Below are 22,604 nucleotides of genomic sequence, written 5' to 3'. Positions count from 1 at the left end.
GAGTGCAAGATCTGGAGAATAAGGAATCACCTACCGACCAAGCTCATGGATAGCTGCTTTCGTCATGTTAGCGAAGTGCGGGCGTGCACCATCGTGTTGCAACAGCACTTCATGCAGTCTGCTCAAACAGTGAATCCAGCGTGTTTATCCATTCTTTTGTATGATGTTTATTTTAGTTCAGCTAAATATTCAATCAATAAAATGGAGGTACGTGGTTCCGGTGATGACTGTTTCTAATACTAACAATCATGCTGAATCATGTTTTAATAAAATCGATACGTGACTTCCTGTATTTTTAAATTCAGATTACGTAATTTAATATTTATTTATTATTACTTGTTAATGTATTTATTTACTTATTTATTTATTTAATTATTTACTTATTTATTTGTTTATTTATATATTTATTGTTCATTTATTTGTTTATTTATTCATAAATTCAATCACTCACATATTTATTTATTTTATTTATTCGTTCATTCATTCATTTTTATTACTTATTTATTTATTTGTTTGGTTATTTATTTATAAATTCATTTATTTATTTATTTACTTACTTATTTATTTGTTTATTCGTTTATTCGTTCATTCGTTTGTTCATTAATTCACTCATTCATTCATTCATTCATTTATTCTTTATTTATTCATTTGTTCACTTATTTGTTCATTTATTTGTTTGTTTATTTAGTCATAAATTCACTCACTTATTTATTTATTTATTTATTTATTTATTTGTTTATTTATTTATTTATTTATTCGTTCATTCGTTTATTCATTCATTCATTTATTTTTTGTTCTTTATTTACTTATTGACTTATCTATTTAATTATTTATTTACTTATTTATTTATTTATTCATTCATTTATTTATTCGTTTATTCGTTCATTCATTCATTCATTCATTTATTTTTTTTATTTTTTATTTGTCTATAACACGACAAACCCCAATTACAATAGACATTACAAAATTGTGATCATTCTTTTCACAAAAATAGGCTATAAAACCATAGAAAAATGAAATACAGGTATAAATACCAATAAAAAATGAAAAAATGAGACTTAAGTACAGGTATGAAAAACACAACATATAAAATGTGTATATTGGTGTAATTTGGTTTTTTGCAGTGTAATAATTGGCGATTTCTTAAATTTGATGTTCGAGCGTGAAGTTGCATTTGTGACAATAAAAAAAAAACATTCAAGTAAAGATGCACATACGCCAATAAATATCATAAGCACTATTCAATCCATACATGTACCAATATGACTTCATCAATATTGTGTATATATTTATTCACACTGCAAATGGGTATATATATGGCAGTGGTAATTAAATGGTGGTATTAAATCATCTACTGTAATTAATATTCACAATACACAGATACGAATGTTATTTCAATAATATTTAACTCAAACATGCTGTGGCAACTGAGGGGTTGAGCACATCAATATTTCTACTAAAATAGAAAGAACAGGTCAACAGACTGGATGGAAGGAGAGTCCGTAAGGAAATCTTGCAGTGTCTGCAAGGAGATCTAGTATAGGACGTCTGGCTGAGAGATGGAATGACAACGTTAGCAGAATACATGGATCGAAGGTGATGATGAATATGTTTATGTGTAACTCTTTTCAAGATGACCTTAAAATAGGCCACGACCGTTTTTCCTTAGAGAACAGAATAGATTCCAGTAGAGCTGAGATTGGAATGTTTGAAATAGTCAACCTTGAGTTTTTTTGTACCCCCTATTTCCATCCCACCATTGTTTCACCAGCTCTATTCCGATATTGCTGTGGTAAGTAACCGCGTAGAAGGGAGTCCTAGTTTTGTCTCCATGGCCAAGAGCACGTACCGTCTTTGACAATCTCACAGCAATAAAACGCTAATTAGAGAATATTCGTGACTAGACGACAACTACTGAATTAATTAACTCAACAATTAAATTTACTGGCTCTCCTTGTGGGCCTATCAGGCATCGACGTCCTACACCTCGGCTTGATTTCATCTTACTCTAACAGGACACGCCATATGTTTTATAACAAAGGAAAGTCGTAAAATGCATTACGAAGAGACCTTAAACCGTTGTTAAGATACAAGATAATGCTACACTCACGTTGGGTTCGCAAGAACGCATTTATTCCTTCGTTAGCTTCTAACGGACCAGTAAGTTCGAAAGACGCGTTGCAAGAAACATCTTTAATGGTCTGTTAAAAGATTCACTAACTTAGAGATCTGATTTCCCTTCTATAATAATATTTTTTCCTCCGTTAGACAGCCATCTTACGTACGTTTTGTGTATTGGCGAGTAGGATGATTCAGACCATCCGTAACACTCATTTATTTCGGAAACTATTGCATTAAAATTTTCGAGACAAAAATATTTATCACTAAAGCACATGTGAACTTTCACTTGAGCTTGATTTCGTCAATCAGCCTCAACAGGAAGTAGGGTCAGTAGCGTATTACTTTAAAATTTCAATTGTGGTGTGTACTAATCTATATCTAGGCCTATATTAAATGTAGGCCTACTTATCTAGTTTACATTTTCTTCTCGTAACAAAATACATGGAAGAGAACAGTTTTGGAGGAAATTGCTAGGGAGGGGAAAACATGAGGCGAAGTGAAGAAGTTGGCTACAAATAGGGTCCGATGGAGGCACTTTGTGAATGCCCTATGCTCCTCATGAGGAGATACAGGAGTTTGATTGATTGATTGATTGATTGATTGATTGATTGATTGATTGATTGATTGATTGATTGAAGACGATCAAGATGATGCTGATGATGATGATGATGATTAGAGAGCTGATGTTGATGAAAAGTCATCTTATCTTTCACATTAGGACGATGCCTATTAATATAGAAATCCTTTCTATGTTAATATCAACATAAAAAATTAATTTCTTATATTGCATTTTTGACGTTTTTTAACTAATAGGTCATTTTTATATTTTTACCGGCATTTTTTGGTCATTTTGAATTAATTTGAAGAACTTTCAGATAATTTGGAATGCATTTTTCTTTCTTCTTTACAGATAGGCCTAGGTCTGTTAAATCTTTTTTTTAAGCAAGTAGGTCAGTAGTAATTACCTAGTGCATACTGTAAGTGAATAACAGTGAAGTTTGAGTTTTATAGTTTGGAACAGACTCTAAAGTCCATCCCACATTCCACTGAAGGCTTTAGCTCACACAACGGAAGAAATATAAAATTCTTGACAACAGCTTAGTTTAAGTCAGGGCTTTGACCGCTACTATTCTTTTGTCAGTACGAGGGTGGTTTTAGAATTTATGTTTGGAAGCGGGGAAACTTTCACCGTTTCCTGGACAATAGGACGTTGTGTCCCCAATATGATTCTTAAGGGATGTACTGTAGTAGACAATAGACAGTATTTTTAACACAAATATTTCAAGAATGTATGCTGCGCCCAGAATTTGTTTTGTCAAACACACTCCCTCATCTGGAAGGTCTGGTAACAAAAGTGAAGCGAGGAAGGAGGAGGAGACGGAGAATGAAGGCACGGACATGGACCACCCCTACTGAAACACATTGTAAATCCTAATCAAAATCTATAGTTTTCCCTTAAAACCTCCATTTTGTTGCATGTTCTTTTCCTTTATCTTAGTCAAATTCCAGGAAGTTTCCTCATCTCTCCGACATTTGCAGGGCAGTCATTGAAACAAGGTGACTAATGTTTAAGAAGTTGTGGCAACAGTACTTTGAATAATATTTAAATGTCATTTTATTTTAATTTTATGTCATTTTTCATTACTTTAAGGGCATTTTATTGATCATTTTAAGTAGATTTTAGATCATCAACATCCATCCCTTAGGGGTGGTAATGATGATGATGATGATGATGATGACGATGATGATGATGACGATGATGATGACGATGATGATGATAATGATGACGATGATGTTGATGACGATGATGATGATAATGATGGCGACGATGATGACGATGATAGAGACAAGTACAGTGACTAAATTACAGATTTGCACCCTTCATCTCCCAGGAATTGTGTCCCATTCTCCTATTTCTGGAAGCTTCCTAGGCAGTTTTTCTGAGTTCGTAGTTTCCGCGTTCTCTGGCCTTGCGCCCGGCCTGCACGCACTAGCCGCATTATCCAGTCGTTAGGATAATGGCGCAAAGTACATTATGGCGGATAATACAGCAATCACCTCAAATCGCGAGCCAGTGGCCCTGGAACAGAAAACAGCGCGTGCCTTGTTACGCAATTGCTGTTAATCCAGGGAAACAGCCTATTCTGATCTGTCCTGCAATTTCAGGTTTCAAGAATAAAATCTAATCAGATATACAGTTCGATGGAATGTATTCTAATCTAATTTTGTGTTTTTAATCTATAATGTATTTTTCTTCTTCTTCTTCTTCTTCTTCTTCTTCTTCTTCACTTCAAGGATTAGGTTCATGTTGAACCTGTTCCGGCACCCATTTCGCTCTTGGTCGTCCTCCATCTCGTTTTCCTTTTGGTTTATATCCCATTGCTAAAGCTGGCAGTCTGTAGTTCGGCATCCTTTGTAGATGTCCACACCACCTTCTGTTATTTCTCTTTAATTTCTCCTGCAATGGTTCCACCTCTAATTTCTTCCGTATATCTATATTCTTCTTTTTATCTTGTATTGTACATCCTCATAAATTCCATTTCTGCTGCCTGGACTTTTGATTTATCTTTTTCTGTCATTATTCTGGCTTCACTTCCATAAGTTAGCATAGGTACTGCCATTGTATTGAAACATTTTATCCGTGTATCTTTTCTTGTTTTGTTTTTTAAAGATCTATGGATTGTTCCACAGACATTTCGAAAGTTATTAAGTTTTTTTATCCAGGTCTATATCTCTTTCATATGAAATGTAGCATCCTAGAGACTTAAAATATTTTATGCTCGACCATGCCGAAATGTAGTAATTATACACCTGGTAGCAGACCTTTAATGCATGTCATTAAAGTACACCTACTCATTAAAGGTCAGGTCTTTCACCCAATGACGACTCAGGTTACAACTGTTCAGCCAATGACAGGTCAGCTTTCTACCGTTATAAAACCGCAAGTATCGATTATTCTCGGATATGCAATCGAAAGAGAATTAGCGAAAAGTCACGGAGGCTGGAAATCCAATACTGTCGCAGAAGGTTATGTTCTGTTACTATAATAATTAGCGTTAATTGTAAATAATATTCAAATAAATTCAATTTGTCATCTCGTTTTTCAATGTCTAATTTAATTGCAATGTTATCTCTGTAGGTTCTTATGGCCTAGCAAGGTCAATGTGGACATCTGTTCCCCGGAAAAAATCAATACTTTCGCGTCTGCGCACATCTCACAACATACGGGACATTGCTCAAAAATTAATAATATCAAGTTAGAAATGTGGTCGAGCATAAAAAGTCGTATGAAACTCGCCTATAATGGTAATTAAGAAGCTCGTATGAAAATTATGAAACTCGCTTGCGCTCGTTTCATAAATATCCATACTCACTTCTTAATTACCTTCATTATAGGCTCTTGCATAATGTACTATAACCTGTTCTATGATTATTTCATCGATTACTATTTTTGTCCTTATTGGGTATTTTCTTTTAAATGCCATTGTTTTGGTTTTGTGAGCTGCAATTTTAAAATTATATTCTTTTGTTATTTTATTTAAAACATAAATTGATTTCTGTAATTTATCCTCACTGTCTTGGATAATTACTTTATCATCAGCATATAAAAGGGATTTCAAGAAAGTGTTGTTCTTTAAATATATTCCTGGATTAACATAAGATTTCCATGTTCTAAACATGTCGTCAATATAAATATTAAAAAGTGTCGGCGAGATACTACAGCCCTGTCTTACTCCTTTATTAGTGGGAATCGCTTCTGGCAAGTTTCCTCCTATCACTATGCATATGCCGGTTTCTTTGTAGAGAGATTTAATTGCTTCCACAAGGTGTTTCGGGTATCCCCTTCTTATAAGTATATTCCATAGTAGTTCTCTATCTATATTATCGAAGGCCTTTTCCAGATCTATGAAGGCTAAATGTGTTTCACAATTAAACTCTCTTCTTTCTTCTATTATTCTTTTGAGTGTGAAAACTGCATCCATGCAAGATCTTCCTTTCCTGAATCCTACTTGTTCTTCTGATATCAAGTGGTCGGCTATTTTCTTTAGTCTTTCATTTAGCATTCTTGCATATATCTTGTAAGTGGTATCTAGCAGGCTTATCCCTCTGTAATTATTCGGATTTGTTCTGTCGCTAATGTATTTTTACCAATGTTTTTAATGACGTGTACATCCATGAATTGAATAGAATTGGTTTAATTCGCCAAAAGACATTAGAGCATAATGACACCGTAAGTAAAAAAGTAAATCCATGGCGCTACAGCCCTGAAGGGCCAAGACCGATCAGCCGGCTGCTGGTCTCACGTCCACCTGCTGAAGCAGAGGTGGACGATCATCCAACCAGTATGGCGATGTCGTGTGGTTAGCACGATGATCCCCCCCCCCCAGCCATTATAGCTGGTTTGCGAAACCGAATTTTCGCTACCTATCGTAGCTGCCCATATACTGGCCGAAATTTCTTCAGAAAATTTCTTCCCCAGTGAGGACTCGAACCAGCGCGAATTCCGTAACGCGAGTCCTAGGCAGGATGCCTTAGACCACAACACCACGGCGCGAGACTATGTACTTACTTACGTACTTAATTATTTACGTACTTATTTAATTACTTACGTACTTAGTTACGTATTTATTTATTTATTTATTTATTTATTTATTTATTTATTTATTTATTTATTTAAACTTTTACTTTTCCCTTTTATATCATCTCTTCTTCCAATCATTTTATCTTTCAATTTTATTTCTCCCTTTCTCCAATTCTTCCTTTTATATTTTGCTTCGTTTTTCTTTCGTCTTTTACTTTCTTCTATTTCTTCTTTTGTCTCCTTTCACCTCAACCTTCCCCTCTCTTCCTGATCTTTATTTCTCTCTTAGCTCTCTATAATACTTTTTATAAGTATCACAACTGTGCCACGAATTCTATCACGCCCGTTTTCTTCCCTCTTCCCTCAGACCTCTGCAGTTGAAGGCAGTACGACCTCTTACTCGTCATTGGGCGATCTGCATGCGCATTACATATCGAGTTTATTAGCATATTGGGACATGTAATCTGCCCTCAAGTCTTACGTAAGAGTGGTAAACACAGTGCAGCTGGTTCAAGTCTAGAGCAGGGGTTCTCAAAGTTTTTTTTTTTTCACCGAGTATCACAAATTCACAGTATTGAAGATTCCAATACCGCCTACAAAAACAAATATGAATCCTTTTTTAAGGGCATAAGTGTGGAAGAGTAAATTTGTGGGAAAATGAAAAAAACTATGTTACAGAAACACTAACTGGAATCACAGTATATAATTCCGGACAAGTGGGCCAATAGTCTAGATTACAATTGTTAGTTTCTAAAATAATTATACATATTATGCGAATACTTAAGGTTTTATGGAGATTTAAAATATGAAAAAAATAGTCGTCCATTAAAAAAATCAATTTTATAACAAGTAAAATCAAATACTATAAAGATAAATGTTCGTGCCATTCTTAAATTACTTGAAAAGGAAATAAATAATAACAATAATAATAATAATAATAATTATTATTATTATTATTATTATTATACTTTACTTACTTACTGGCTTTTAAGGAACCCGGAGGTTCATTGCCGTCCTCACATAAGCCCGCCATTGGTCCCTATCCTGAGCAAGATTAATCCAGTCTCTACCATCAAATCCCACCTCCCTCAAATCCATTTTAATATTATCCTCCCATCTACGTCTCGGCCTCCCTAAAGGTCTTTTCCTCTCTGGCCTCCCAACTACGCTATATATGCATTTCTGGATTCGCCCATACGTGCTACATGCCCTGCCCATCTCAAACGTCTGGATTTAATGTTCCTAATTATGTCAGGTGAAGGATACAATGCGTGCAGCTCTGCGTTGTGTAATTCTCTCCATTCTCCTGTAACTTCATCCCTCTTAGCCCCAAATATTTTCCTAAGAACCTTATTCTCAAAAACCCTTAATCTCTGTTCCTCTCTCAAAGTGAGAGTCCAAGTTTCATAACCATATAGAACAACCGGTAATATAACTGTTTTATAAATTCTAACTTTCAGATTTTTTGACAGCAGACTAGATGATAAAAGCTTCTCAACCGAATAATAACACGCATTTCCCATATTTATTCTGCGTTTAATTTCCTCCCGAGTGTCATTTATATTTGTTACTGCTGCTCCAAGATATTTCAATTTTTCCACCTCTTCCAAGGATAAATCTCCAATTTTTATGTTTTCATTTCGTACAATATTCCGGTCACGAGTCATAATCATATACTTAGTCTTTTCGGGATTTACTTCCAACCCTATCTCTTTACTTGCATCAAGTAGAATTTCCGTGTTTTCCCTAATCGTTTGTGGATTTTCTCCTAACATATTCACGTCACCCGCATAGATAAGAAGCTGATGTAACCCGTTCAATTCCAAACCCTCTGTGTTATCTTGAACTTTCCTAATGGCATATTCTAGAGCGAAATTTATTATTATTATTGTTATTATTATTATTATTATTATTATTATCATCATCATCATCATCATCATTTTAAATCACATTCATTTAAGTTTAATTTGTTCGCGTTGTTTTTCAGCTATTCTGTATCATGAATTTTGCAGTTATATATTAATTTTGTCATTATTGTCTATTTATATTGTCTCTAATTTTAATAATTATTTTTATGCATTATGTAATTCCTTGTTAACTTTTATTTTGTGCTGAACTGTTATTGACCCCAACCTGTTGTACAGCACAATAAATATTAGTAAAAAATTATTATTATTATTATTATTATTATTATTATTATTATTATAAATCACATTCATTTCTGCTAAGTGGAAGCGAGCCTTAAAAAGGAATATAACTAGCGTTTAGGGCGGTATTCTAGTGGAACAGGTGCTAACCCCCGAGATTATCGAAGAGAACATTATTGACTTATCGTATGGTCACTCCCTTGAAGAGAGGATCCCCGCCCTATTAGAGGAAGTACCATTGGCACCTGCTGCTTCTTTTTTGGTACCAACAAGATGTCACCATGCCTAAAAGTTAATTACTGTCCACGCAGTTCTCAACCGGGAGTATTACTAAACAAGGATTATTGTCCATGCCAATAACAGTTCAGCACAAAATAAAAGTTAACAAGGAATTACATAATTCATAAAAATATTTATTAAAATTAGAGACAATACAAATAGACAATAATGACAAAATGAATAGGTACCTGTAACTGCAAAATACATGATACTGAAGAGCTCGAAAACAACACAAACAAACGAAACATTTAATTCTATAATTATGTATATAACTTTCAAAATTATTCAGATTTCTGTGAAAATATTTTAATAAAATAAAATAATACATTTGTTTAATGTTGAAAACTTTGAAATGTTTAAACAACAATTCAGTTGAGTAATCTTTCTGCTTTCTTAAACAAATTTTTCTGTAGTAAAATTAACGGATATAGGTTGGATTTATAAGTTCCATCCCAACCTACAGTATAATACCCTACAGAAATATAGATTGAAATAATGCTAAATAAATTATACGTTAACAGTTAATTGACAAAATATTTCTTAGAACAACAAAGTAATATAATGTTTCACGTAATGTATTACAAATATAATGAATATGATTATTCCATTTTAAATGAGTATTAATAATTTTACCTAAGTATTTAACCTCCTTAACTTCATTAATAATTGAACAATTGCAATTTATATGGGAACAATCAAAATTATGCATTTTGATTTGTAGAGTAGATGAAGTTGGTTTATTATCTTTATTATTTAAAGAAAATAGGATAACTATTGTTTTATATTTACTAATTACAAGTGAATTTAAATCGAACCGTTTTTTTTTATTCTAAGCCGCAATTTGCATTATAATAAGCATCAGTCCAAGTTTATCCACTAAAAAGTAAAACAGTATCATCAGTATTATTGCTATTATTATTATTATTATTATTATTATTATTATTATTATTATTATTATTATTATTATTACTAAGTATATGATTATGTCCAGTGACCAGAATATTGTATGAAATGGAACTATAAAAATTGGAGATTTATCCTTCGAAGAGTTGGAAAAATTCAAATATCTTGGAGCAACAGTAACAAATATAAATGACACTCGGGAGGAAATTAAACGCAGAATAAATATGGGAAATGCGTGTTATTATTCCGTTGAGAAGCTTTTGTCATCCAGTCTTCTGTCAAAATATCTGAAAGTTAGAATTTATAAAACAGTTATATTACCGGTTGTTCTATATGGTTGTGACACTCGGACTCTCACTTTGAGAGAGGAACAGAGATTGAGGGTTTTTGAGAATAAGGTTCTTAGGAAAATATTTGGGGCTAAGAGGGATGAAGTTACAGGAGAATGGAGAAAGTTACACAACGCAGAACTGCACGCATTGTATACTTCACCTGACATAATTAGGAACATAAAATCCAGACGTTTGAGATGGGCAGGGCATGTAGCAGGTATGGGCGAATCCGTAAATGCATATAGAGTGTTAGTTGGGAGGCCGGAGGGAAAAAGACCTTTAGGGAGGCCGAGACGTAGATGGGAAGATAATACTAAAATGGATTTGAGGGAGGTGGGATATGATGGTAGAGACTGGATTAATCTTGCTCAGGATAGGGACCAATGGCGGGCTTATGTGAGGGCGGCAATGAACCTCCGGGTTCCTTAAAAGCCAGTAAGTAAGTATTATTATTATTATTATTATTATTATTATTACTATTATTACTGTTATTTCCTCTTCCTTTCTTTCTTAATTGTATTTGTGTTATATGTGCTCTTTATTGTTCCATTGTGATACTGTTGATCCTGTATTCGAATTTAATGCAATAATTTCATTATTTACTACCACTGTTTGTAGGCTCTATGTGTTGCAATTATACGTGCTATGTGGTAGGATGGAATAGAAGGCCCTATGGCATTAATCCTGCCAGATTAAATAAACAAATGACAATAATAAAAATAAATTAGTAAAAGATAAAACAAACAAAACTTTCCACTCCAAGGCAACGAGGGTGCAAAAGAAATGACGGTTGTGGATTATCGACTCTAGCGCCACGAGGTGGGCCTTGGCGTAACGGCAAGTGTCGAGCACGGGACTTATTGTGTTTTGGATGTCAAGGTGAGGACTAATGCATTTGTCCTTCCCGACCGTCTCCCTTACCGCTGTCCATATGTCTCCACCCACTATTTCATTATTTCCTGGATTCCCAAGCAAAACGATGGGACATGGGTGTATATAAAGGGGGACAGACGGACACAGTGACATCCATCAGCGACAACAGCCATCACTGAACAGCAGCAGCAGCAGCGGCAGCAACCATCATGGCTCTCTGCAGAATTGTGAGTGGTGCTATCAAGTGTGACAGCAGCCAGTGTCGAGTGGCTGCAATGCGATATCGTTAGGTTAACGGAAAATTAAATGCTAATTGCAGATTCGTTCTTCCACTTAAATTCTTAACGGATCTACAGAAAGGTTGTTTAGTTTCTCATAATTTACAAAATATGCAGCCTAGTAGGCAATTTAGATAAAACTACGTATTTGTACAAAAACGTTACTTAAAGAGAAAAACTGATATAAATACATTTAAGAATTTTTAATTAATACTCGAAATGTTTAAGCATTCATGAAAAACGTGAAAATTAATGTTTTGAACATACTTAATGGTAGGGTGACCAGATTCACATCGATAAAAAAAGAGGACACAAAGTTTCAAAAAGGAGGACATTGTTCGAAAAAAGAGGACAGAAAATAGGTACTTAGATTTATACTTAGACCTGTATTATACTATAAATTACCTCAATATATATTTTATTACAAAATATTTACAGCACAATTTAGCCTTATATCATACTTATATTGAATAAGCAGTCGCGGACAGCCGATGAGGGGTGGTCCTCCAGCTTGGGGGTTGGGCGAAGGGCTAACAACCCATCACCGTAAAAAACAGCTTGTTACGAATCCTTCAAATAAGCCTCGGAATGGGACTGATTCTCTGGCACGACCACAGCAAAGGAATAAGGTTTTGAGATTTGGTACTTGGGATGTTACAAAATAATATTAAAATGGATTTGAGGGAGGTCGGATATGATTATAGAGAATGGATTAATTTTGCTCAGGATAGGGACCAATGGCGGGCTTATGTGAGGGCGGCAATGAACCTCCGGGTTCCTTAAAAGCCAGTAAGTAAGTAAGTAAGTAAGTAAGTATCATACTTAAAAGCATGTTAACATTACAAAATAATTATGATAAAACTTAATAATAATAATAATAATAATAATAATAATAATAATAATAATAATAATAATAACGATTTTACAGGTAGGTACATGTGGAAGTCAAGGTAACTATAATTATTAAAGAGGACAGAAAAATGTATATTTAGATTTACGCTCAGGTCCATATTATACTTAAACTTATGTCAATATCTATTTTATTACAACATTACATGTGATAAAAGTTAATAATATAAAATGGTTTTACAGTTAACTACATATTAAAGCCAAGGGAACTATAATTGTTATCAAAATACATAAAAAAAGATCGCACAAAGTGTGAAATTAATATTATTTTGCAAGCAAAGAGATCGTTGGCAAAGAATATATTCCGTCGATGCTGCTACCACCTGCAGGCGAATTACTTGAAAAAGACGTCAAATCAGAAAATTCCAAAATATCAGGCATACAAGTTACGAAAAGGACGGCACTTCTTGGTTTTTTTTAAATCTGCCCGGACCCCGGACAAAGGCCTAAAAAGGAGGACATGTCCGGATAAAATAGGTTTCGGAATCGTCTATCTCCACTATGTTAAATTTCACGAAGTTCATGATCCATCCCAATATATTTGGCGTCTCGTTTTCAAAATTTATTCGCATATCATCAGCTAAGTACAAGATCTTATCATAACAATTTACTCATTATACCCTACCACAAGACATCTTTATACTTATACTTCATCCTATACAGTTTCAGTTGCTAGAAATTGGAATTCGCTACCGAGTGATGTAAGGGGTTGTTGGACAATAACTTCATTTAGGTCAAAATTACATAAATTCTTACTTAACAAATTAATTACTGATTAATATTTAATACATATAATGAAACTAACATCTGTCCATTCTTATTATCATCATTAATAAATTTCTCTAAATAGATTTACAAAACCTCTAATGGCAATTACATTAATATTCTCATTATAGAAATATATTTAGATTTATATATTTTTTTCTCCCTGTAACATAGTTCTAGTAAGCTTATATTAAATTAATTTTCATCATTTTACTAGCTATCTCAAATTTCAAATTAATTATAATTGATTGAATTAAATTAGCTCATAAATTAAGTTACTACTTTATCTTATAGGTTTATCTAAACTTAAATAAATATGTAGTCTACTAGTCGTTAAAACTTAACTGAAGAATATTGCTGGAGCACCTTTTAAGTGTAGTGTAAGTATTCGTAATTTAAATATGTATTGTATTGATTAAGTCTGGTTGAGTGGAAGAGAAGGCCTTATGGCCTTAACTCTGCCAGCGAAAATAAAACATTATTGTTATTATTATTATTATTATTATTATTATTATTATTATTATTATTATTATTATTATTATTTTCTCAGAAACCTTCATACGTAGAAAGATGAAACTATTACCACACATTACAGGAAGCCTGTTGATAATTTAGATACAAGTATTTTCAGTTACTTTAAAAACTTTACAAATTAAAAATCTGTTATTATGAAACTGAATTTTGAAAAGAAAAAAATAGAAAATTTACGAGTATATTTTTATTTTAAAATTATACAAGATAGAACTATTTCCCTGTGTTAAAAGTAGGAAATACTTATGGAGAACACGTGGTAAAAATTTGAGCTTTGTATCTCACGTAGAAGTTGAGATAATGGTCATATGTTAAAAAAAAGTCATTTTTTGGTAACTTCAAAGTTCACAAGAAACATCAATTGACAGATGCAACATAAAAAAGATAAAAAAAAAGGCTTTCCAATTTTCAAAAAAAATAAATTACATATATCATTGTAATTCCTGAAGTTTGTAGAATACAATGAGACAATAAAATAAAATTTCAAAATTTCGTCATTTGTGAGGTTCCGAACCCCCTTAAGTGGATCCGATTTAAAAATATTCTCAATAAATTTAATTGTATCGAGTCAAGTATTTTTAAAGAGTTATCAATCTTGGAACATAATCTTTGGTCGGCGAGAAAAGGAACATAAGTCAAAAAATAATAATTTTTCAGGAGAGACTTTCTTTTTAATTTATTCTTAACTGAATAAAAGTATAATAATGAAATTCATGTATGTTAAAGTAAGACCCTTTTCAATTTAAAATACAAGAAAATTTATTATTTCAAAAATTAGAAAAAATATTTGACTTATGTGATTAGGCACAACAGAAAAATCGACTTTTTTGACTTATGTGTCTTTTCCCGCCTACCAAAGAATATATTCGCAAAACACTACAGAAGTTCTTGTTCTGGGTTTGTTCAAAGCATAATATAACAAAATTAACAAATTAAACATTTACTGACACTTTGGAAATAATTTATTGATCCAAGAGGCTTCAGGATCAGCAAGGATATAGTGAAAAACATGAGTATGAACTCATGAAACCATAAAACTAATACGCTTATAACAGTAATCTTAAAAACTAAGAATTTGTTTGTTTCATTTTGACACGTGATTCCATTGTTTCATTTTCATAATGTAAGTTTGACTGTTCCGAGACTAATTTATCATTGTGGAAAATTCATACAGTAACTGTATTATTTTCTAACAAAATTCTGCCAGAAATTTGTAAGGATCTTCAAAGAAAGAGTTTCTGTTACAGTTTTTTACGCAAGCGTCCATTTAAAAGACAAAATGGTTAATTGAAATTTACACCATCTATACAAACGACTAAATCCATTCAGAATCGAGTGTTCAATATAGGTACACAAAATGCTTAAACATGAATATTTATTATTTAAGAACTTCTTCCCTCAAGAACAATACAACATAACAAATTACTCATTATACCTCACCACAAGACATCTTTATATTCTTCTTCCTATACAGGTTCATTTGCTAGAAATTGGAACTCGCTTCCGAGTGATGTAAGGGGTTGTTGGGCAATAACTTCATTTAGGTCAAAATTATATAAATTCTTTCTTAACAGATTAATTACTCATTAATATTTGTTATTTATAATGAAACTAACATCTGTCCATTCTTATTATTACCATTAATTTCTCTAAATAGAATATCAAACCTCTAATGGAAAAATCTCATTACATTAATGTTCTCATTATATCAATATATTTTATATTTATATTTTGCTCCCTATAACATAGTTCTAATAAACTTCTATTAAATTAATTTTCATCATTTAACCAACTAGCTATCTCAACTTATTTATAATTCTTTACATATTACATTACAGTGACAGTGACAGGTTGCATTCTGTTTCCTCATTTGTTTCTTGCCAAAGAGCTCACAGTGAAAGATATGCTGCTCTTACAGTGCTAGTAAAGACTTGCCCATTTCTCAGAAGATATTAATTTTAGGATCCATGTTTGTAGGACTTATATTTCTTGTTTTGATCCATACTACCTCCTCTCTAAATACTGGAACCTTTTTTTTTTCAGAACACTCTGTATGTATAATTTTTTAATAAAGTTAAAATATATATTTTTTATTTTATTTTAGTGTGTTATTTTACGACGATTTATCAACATCTTAGGTTATTTAGCGTCTGAATGAGATGAAGGTGATAATGCCGGTGAAATAAGTCCGGGGTCCAGCACCGATAGTTACCCAGCATTTGCTCATATTGGGTTGAGGGAAAATCCCGGAAAAACCTTAACCAGGTAACTTGCCCCAACCGGGGATCGAATCCGGGTCACCTGGTTTCGCGGCCAGACGCGCTAACCGCTACTCCACAGGTGTGGACCAGAAAATAATAGATAATAGATCGACCATTGATCAGATTTTTTGTATTCGACAGATATTTGAGAAAAAATGGGAGTATAAGGGTACAGTAGATCAGTTATTCATAGATTTCAAGAAGGCATATGACTCGGTTAAGAGAGAAGTTTTATATAATATTCTTATTGAATATGGTAATCCCAAGAAACTAGTTCGATTAATTAAAATGTGTCTCAGTGAAACATACAGCAGAGTCCGTATAGGTCAGTTTCTATCTGATGCTTTTCCAATTCACTGCGGGCTAAAGCAAGGAGATGCACTATCACCTTTACTTTTTAACTTCGCTTTAGAATATAACATTAGGAAAGTTCAGGATAACAGAGAGGGTTTGGAATTGAACGTGTTACATCAGCTTCTTGTCTAGCGGATGACATGAATATGTTAGGAGAAAATCCACAAAAGATTAGGGAAAACACGGAAATTTTACTTGAAGCAAGTAAAGCGATAGGTTTGGAAGTAAATCTCGAAAAGACAAAGTATATGATTATGTCTCGTGACCAAAATATTGTAAAAAATGGAAACATAAAAATTGGAGATTTATCCTTCGTAGAGGTGGAAAAATTCAAATAACTTGGAGCAACAGAAACAAATATAAATGACACTCGGGAGGAAATTAAACGCAGAATAAATATGGGAAATGCGTGTTATTATTCGGTTGAGAAGCTGTCAAAAAACCTGAAAGTTAAAATTTATAAAACCGTTACATTACCGGTTGTTCTGTGAAACTTGGACTCTCACTTTGAGAGAGGAACAGAGGTTAAGGGTGTCTGAGAATAAGGTTCTTAGGAAAATATTTGGAGCTAAGAGGGATGAAGTTACAGGAGAAGGGAGAAAGTTACATAACGCAGAAGTGCACGCATTGTGTTCTTCAGCTGGCATAATTAGGAACATTAAATCCAGACGTTTGAGATAGGCACGGCATGTAGCACGTATGGGCGAATCCGGAAATGCATATAGAGTGTTAGTTGGGAAACCGGTGAGAAAAAGATCTTTGGGGAGCCCGAGACATAGATGGGAGGATAATATTCAAATGGATTTGAGGGAGGTGGGTTATGATGGTAGAGAATGGATTAATCTTGCTCAGGATAGGGACCGATGGCGGGCTTATGTGAGGGCGTCAATGAACCTGGGGGTTCCTTAAAAGCCATTTGTAAGTTGTAAGATTATTATCAAATTTTATCATAGAAAAAAATTCGTTTATTACAGACACACATAGTATTTGTAGCACTTTCTGAAAAGTGACATGTCAGGTTTTGAAAGTTTGTTCCTCATATCTGGTACTGAATGCCCAGTCCCCATCATCTTATTAAGTACTTCAGTGCACATGCGCATAACTTCCCTGTTCCAGGCCCTCATCTTCGCTCTGACCCTGGCCCTCGTGGTCCTAGTCTCTGCCGCGCCCGCCGAAAAAGAAGTGGCAGCGGCCAAGGAAGAACCCAAAGAGACGCTCAAGACTGCGAGTTCGTACGGATACGGCTATGGGCTCTACGGCTACCCCTATGGATACGGCGGTCTTTACGGCGGATACGGTGGCTACGGCGGATACGGTGGATACGGATGGGGTGAGTATTATCCTTGCGAAACGGAAGCTGTTCTTCTTCTTCTTCTTCTTCTTCTTCTTCTTCTTCCACTTCTCAAATATTTATTTAATAACATCTCTAAATTTCTCAAGCTATTGGTATAATATCATCGTAGTAATTTAACATGCCTCTAGCTCTACTTATAGCGGAACTGGGGTATTCGAAGAAACTTTCCACACGTGTCCTTTGAAGGAGAACACAAGAGACCATTGCCTGAACATTTTGCTCAGGAATCAGAGCCACAGAGTGTTGTTTTCCTGGGAGAATGATGAGCTGCAAGAATTTCCCACTGTTTTCTGTGTCGGTAATATGGATAGTAGCGAATTAGCCTAGGGAAGCCTAAATAATGTTAGAAAACATGCACCAACATCATCTCAGACAAGCACATATTTCACTTCCGTATCAGATTCGAACATTTTGCTCGTCATGGATGGGAAATTCACTGTCCAGTCTTCTAATGATACCCTCCAAACTTGTAAGTTAGAAAGAGTCAAGAAGACAATTTATGTAAAGAACAAGAGGCTGTGTATATGACACGAAGATGTGTAGGATGCAGGGAAACAAATATTTCACGCCTTTTAGCCAAGACAGTAGTTACTGACACTGCCAGCTGTCCGCGAGGAGATATGGTAGTACTCACTTAATAGGAAACTGGTTAGAAGTTGCCATTAAAGGAGAACGTCTATATTTTTTTTTATTTAACAATAGATTCCGTGGCTCACAATTATAAACTATTCATTATTCATTCATTCATAATAGTTTTCTGCCTAAGGACAGATCTTTCACTGCAAACCTATCTATTTATCTATGGCTCTTCGACCCGTTTTCGGGCCATGGCCTCCCCAATTCTTTCTCTCTATTCTTCTCTGTCCCTTGCTGCCACCTTCCAGTTCCACAATCGCAGCAAACTGGTAGTATCTTCTTGAACCATGTCCTTCCATCTATTCCGTGGTCTCCAAACAGGTCTTTTTCTTTTATATTGCCCCTCTAAAGGTCTCCTTGGTATCTTTCCCTTCTCCATCCTGACTATATGTCCTGCCCATTGCAGTCTCCTGATCCGTATGAAAATTGACAAAGCTATATTGTTGTGTAATCTGGATAATTCATGATTATATCGGATTCTCCATTTTCCATCCCTTACCACTGGTCCAAATATCCTCCTTAACATCTTTCTTTCGAAGCTGTCAACTGCATTCTGTGATTTTTTTTGTGAAAGTCCAATTTTCACGTCCATACATAATTAGACTGCGGATCATTGTTTTATATAGTTCAATTCGACATCTCCAATTGGCTCCACGATACCTAATTAGAGGGATAAGTGAATAATATGCTTTATTAGCGACTTTAATTCGATTCTGGATTTCTATATTCACTTCATTGTCATGCGTGATAGTTACACCTAAATATTTAAATTCATTTACTACTTCTATTTTTTGGTTGGAGATCCGTACATCTACATCCAGGTTCCTTTTTTTCTATTCAGTATTATGATTTTTGTTTTTGCCTCATTTATTTTCAAACCGACTTCAACTCCAGTTCTTTCGAATTTTTCTAATGTTTCTATCACTGGTCTTTGTGCTCTTCCCATTATGCTTATATCATCTGCATATCCGACTGCTTGTGTAGACTTGTATTCCAGAGTATTGTGTGTATCTATTTGTGCTTGCCTTATAGCATGCTCTAGCACTAAATTAAACAGTAATGGTGCCAGCCCGTCGCCTTGTTTCAAACCTTGGGTCACATTGAAGAAATGTCCTAGTTCTCCTTGTATCTGGATGCAGGATACTGCACCCCAAGCCTAGCATTCTCCAATTTTTCCCTATTTTCTATCTTCATCTCTCTTTATACGACCCGTATATCTTAATGTCGTCTATCATCTGATATCTTCTTGTGCCCCGAACTATTCTTCCGTTCATCATTCCTTCCAGTGCATCCTTCAGTAGGAGTTTCTGCTTAGTCAGTGACCTAGCTGTTTTTTCTCTTCCTGAACAGCTTGAGCATTATTCTTTCTTCATCTCAGAATTATCAGATAAATTCATTATTTTCTTGTTCACGCAAAAAAATTGGCCTACAAGTTTTCAAAAACGGACATAATAAAAAAAAAATAAATATTAAGTGTCAAACCCAAACATTCGAAAGTGCCACATATTATTAAAACGGTAAAATCGTCTACCCTTGATTAATCTAGACAAAAAAAACCTGTGACGTAGTTAACGTAAAAACAAGTCCCGGAAGCTACCATTCAAAACTGAACATGGGGTATATAGTTAACCATTGATCACACTTTCGATTCTTCAACCTTTCCTCATTTCTGTTCATTAATGACCACTTTTATAGTAGTGGAAATATAACTATGGTCTTTGTAAGGTTTTCCATTAAGCTAAATTAATATACCCTCTCACATCGAATTTTGTCAAAAAAATTGAAATTGAAATTTTTTTTATTTAACGACGCTCGTAACTGCCGCGTTTATATCAACGTCGCCAGTGTACCGGAATTTTGTCCCGCAGGAGTTCCTTTACATACCACTAAATCTATTGACATAAGCCTGTCGCATTTAAGCACACTTAAATGTCATCGACCTGGGCTGGGATCGAACCCGCAACCTCGGGCACAGAACGCCAGCACTATGTCACTCAGCCGACTCGAATTTTATGAAGCACCTGGATTTTTATTTTTCAAAAATTTCTGGAAGTAATTCAAACTGCGCATAGTTGGTCGCTCGTAAACAATTTTTCACACAAACCAGTAACAGATCTGAGTAGCTGCAACAAATTTTGAGAAAATACCTTTTTTAATTAAAAATAGGTCTATTCATTCTCAGAAATCGTCTTGCAAATTGTAAAGCTAGTTTCAGCTGTCAGCAATCTACTCTGAACCAAGGACGTCTGCACACAATGCCCCCACGCAACAATATATCTCTACTATTGTATTACATAAATGAGAATTGTTTAATTATGTACTTCTCTCAGCAACGAAGCATAATATGCCGTCATTAGAGTCTGTGAAATTAGTGAGGCATGAAGCGTAACATTACTTTTGAGTAGCTGACAGACAGGCATTCACTGTGTACAAACGGTTCGAAGAACAGCCTTGGAGATACTGCATGGAGTCAACTTGGGTTCCTCTACTGAGAATCCCATCCCAGAACTACAGGGACATCATTTTATTTTTACTAACATTTTTAATATTAACCAGGCTATACCTTTGGATTAATGGTTCAGAGCCGGAAACACCGTTTGCTACCCTCTTCCACGATTGAAGTTCGATTATACTGGCGTAAAATACAAACAAATCACTTTACTAGGTATAGGAGGGAAGAAAAGTAGTTCATCCATTTACGTAAACTAGGAGATATCGTAATTTTGAATTTGATAATTTTCATTAGGTTTTTGTTTAATCAAAATACAGTACAGTAATAACAATAAGTGTTTTTACTCACGAACTGAGTTATCCATGCGAACGTATTCATTATGCAGTGTATATTATACTGTCTACAGCACATTATCGTACAATATAGAGAATGAAGTTAAATTGAAAAATAATCATAAAATGGATATTTAAACATTTTTGAAAATGGTGGCCGTTCATTTAGATACAGGCTTCAGTTCTTTTGTGCATATTATCGCACTATAGACTATTGCATCTAATTCCAATTACCAGTTTCGTCTTTCGTACTAGTAACTCATGTTGAAATAATTCTGTACCTACTCTATAAAAGAGTATCTTACCTACTGTAAATTCAATCTTCACTTCTGCCCGACCCGCACAGATAACATTACTCTGACATGCTATGTACTCTCCGTCCAAGTGGTTATGTCGCAGGATCGTAGAAAGGGGGGAAATCACGTGACAGTTAATTACTTTTATTTAATTTATTTTAAACAGTTCCGGGTGAGGGAAATCGGGATGCGACGTAGGCAAACGGACGACAGTACCTGTGCGAAAATATGATTCAATATTGAAAAGCTCTTTCGTCACTGGAATACGCGAACATATTTCTGGAACGTACTATATTCACTAACTCAATACTGTTTGTGTTTACTACGACCTTAAGGCGACTTTGACTGTATACGCTTGGTTCTGTGAGGAGAACAGTTGGAAGTTTACTAGTAGAGGGGGTGGGAGTGAAGTACATACAATAACTCAGGTACAATAAAAATTGAAGTAAAAATAAAGGGTGCTATTCATAGACATTTCGCAGCACGCGCTACGAGCGTACTAAGCTAGCCTCGGCTATCCACTGGTTACTTGTACAGAATTCAAATCATATCCTGTCGCTAACACTGGTTTATGAATACGAAAAACGCTGATCATCCACCGAAAGCCCGCGCTAAAAATGTCTATGAATACGGCCCAAAATGATGTCCTTGTTCAAGAGAACTTATCCATAACTCTCTTTGCCCACAAGGAAATATATAGATGTGCCGAGTTTTGAACCCCAGACCACTAAATACTGTGACTTACTATTGCAGGCTACCCCTACTACGGCTATGGCTACGGCTATGGACACGGCTATGGACACGGCCTTTACGGCTACTACCCCCACTACTGGTGGTAACCACAAGAAACAACCAACGCCCCCGCGCAACGCTCAATATTCTGCGTACTTCGACTTCTGAGAAGGCGAAACTGCCAGCACCTTGTGTACTAACAACATGTTTGTGTGTATTAATGTTTTGTGTATATTTTTCACTCTAACACGACGCAAAATAAACGACTCGATATTTCTCTACTAAGGTCAAAGTTCATTTTAGCCCATTTCCATAACTCCTTACTCAATGAAATACAATGGGTCAATCGAGCAAAAATAAGTAAACATTTTTACTTGCAGAAATTTCAGTCATTATTTGGTGACTATTAAGTAAGAATTAATTAATATCTTGCAATTCAGAGTTTACTGAATACTGAGGGGCGGCTC

General features: G+C 34.6%; 1 protein-coding gene across 1 annotated transcript; it reads left to right on the top strand.

Moving 5' to 3' along the window:
- The first annotated feature begins 11,355 nt into the window (after positions 1–11,355).
- On the top strand, positions 11,356–22,418 carry LOC138702672 (neuropeptide-like protein 31). The gene is made up of 3 exons (XM_069830000.1): positions 11,356–11,464; positions 17,452–17,665; positions 22,159–22,418. The coding sequence occupies exons 1-3, from the start codon at positions 11,447–11,449 to the stop codon at positions 22,242–22,244; spliced, it is 318 nt and encodes a 105-aa protein (XP_069686101.1). The 5' UTR covers positions 11,356–11,446; the 3' UTR covers positions 22,245–22,418.
- The last annotated feature ends 186 nt before the right edge of the window (positions 22,419–22,604 follow it).

The sequence above is a fragment of the Periplaneta americana genome, chromosome 7 (assembly GCF_040183065.1).
Source record: "Periplaneta americana isolate PAMFEO1 chromosome 7, P.americana_PAMFEO1_priV1, whole genome shotgun sequence".
Lineage (NCBI taxonomy): Eukaryota > Metazoa > Arthropoda > Insecta > Blattodea > Blattidae > Periplaneta > Periplaneta americana.
Note: the sequence above shows the minus strand (reverse complement) of the source record. Positions and strands in the feature narration are given on the sequence as shown.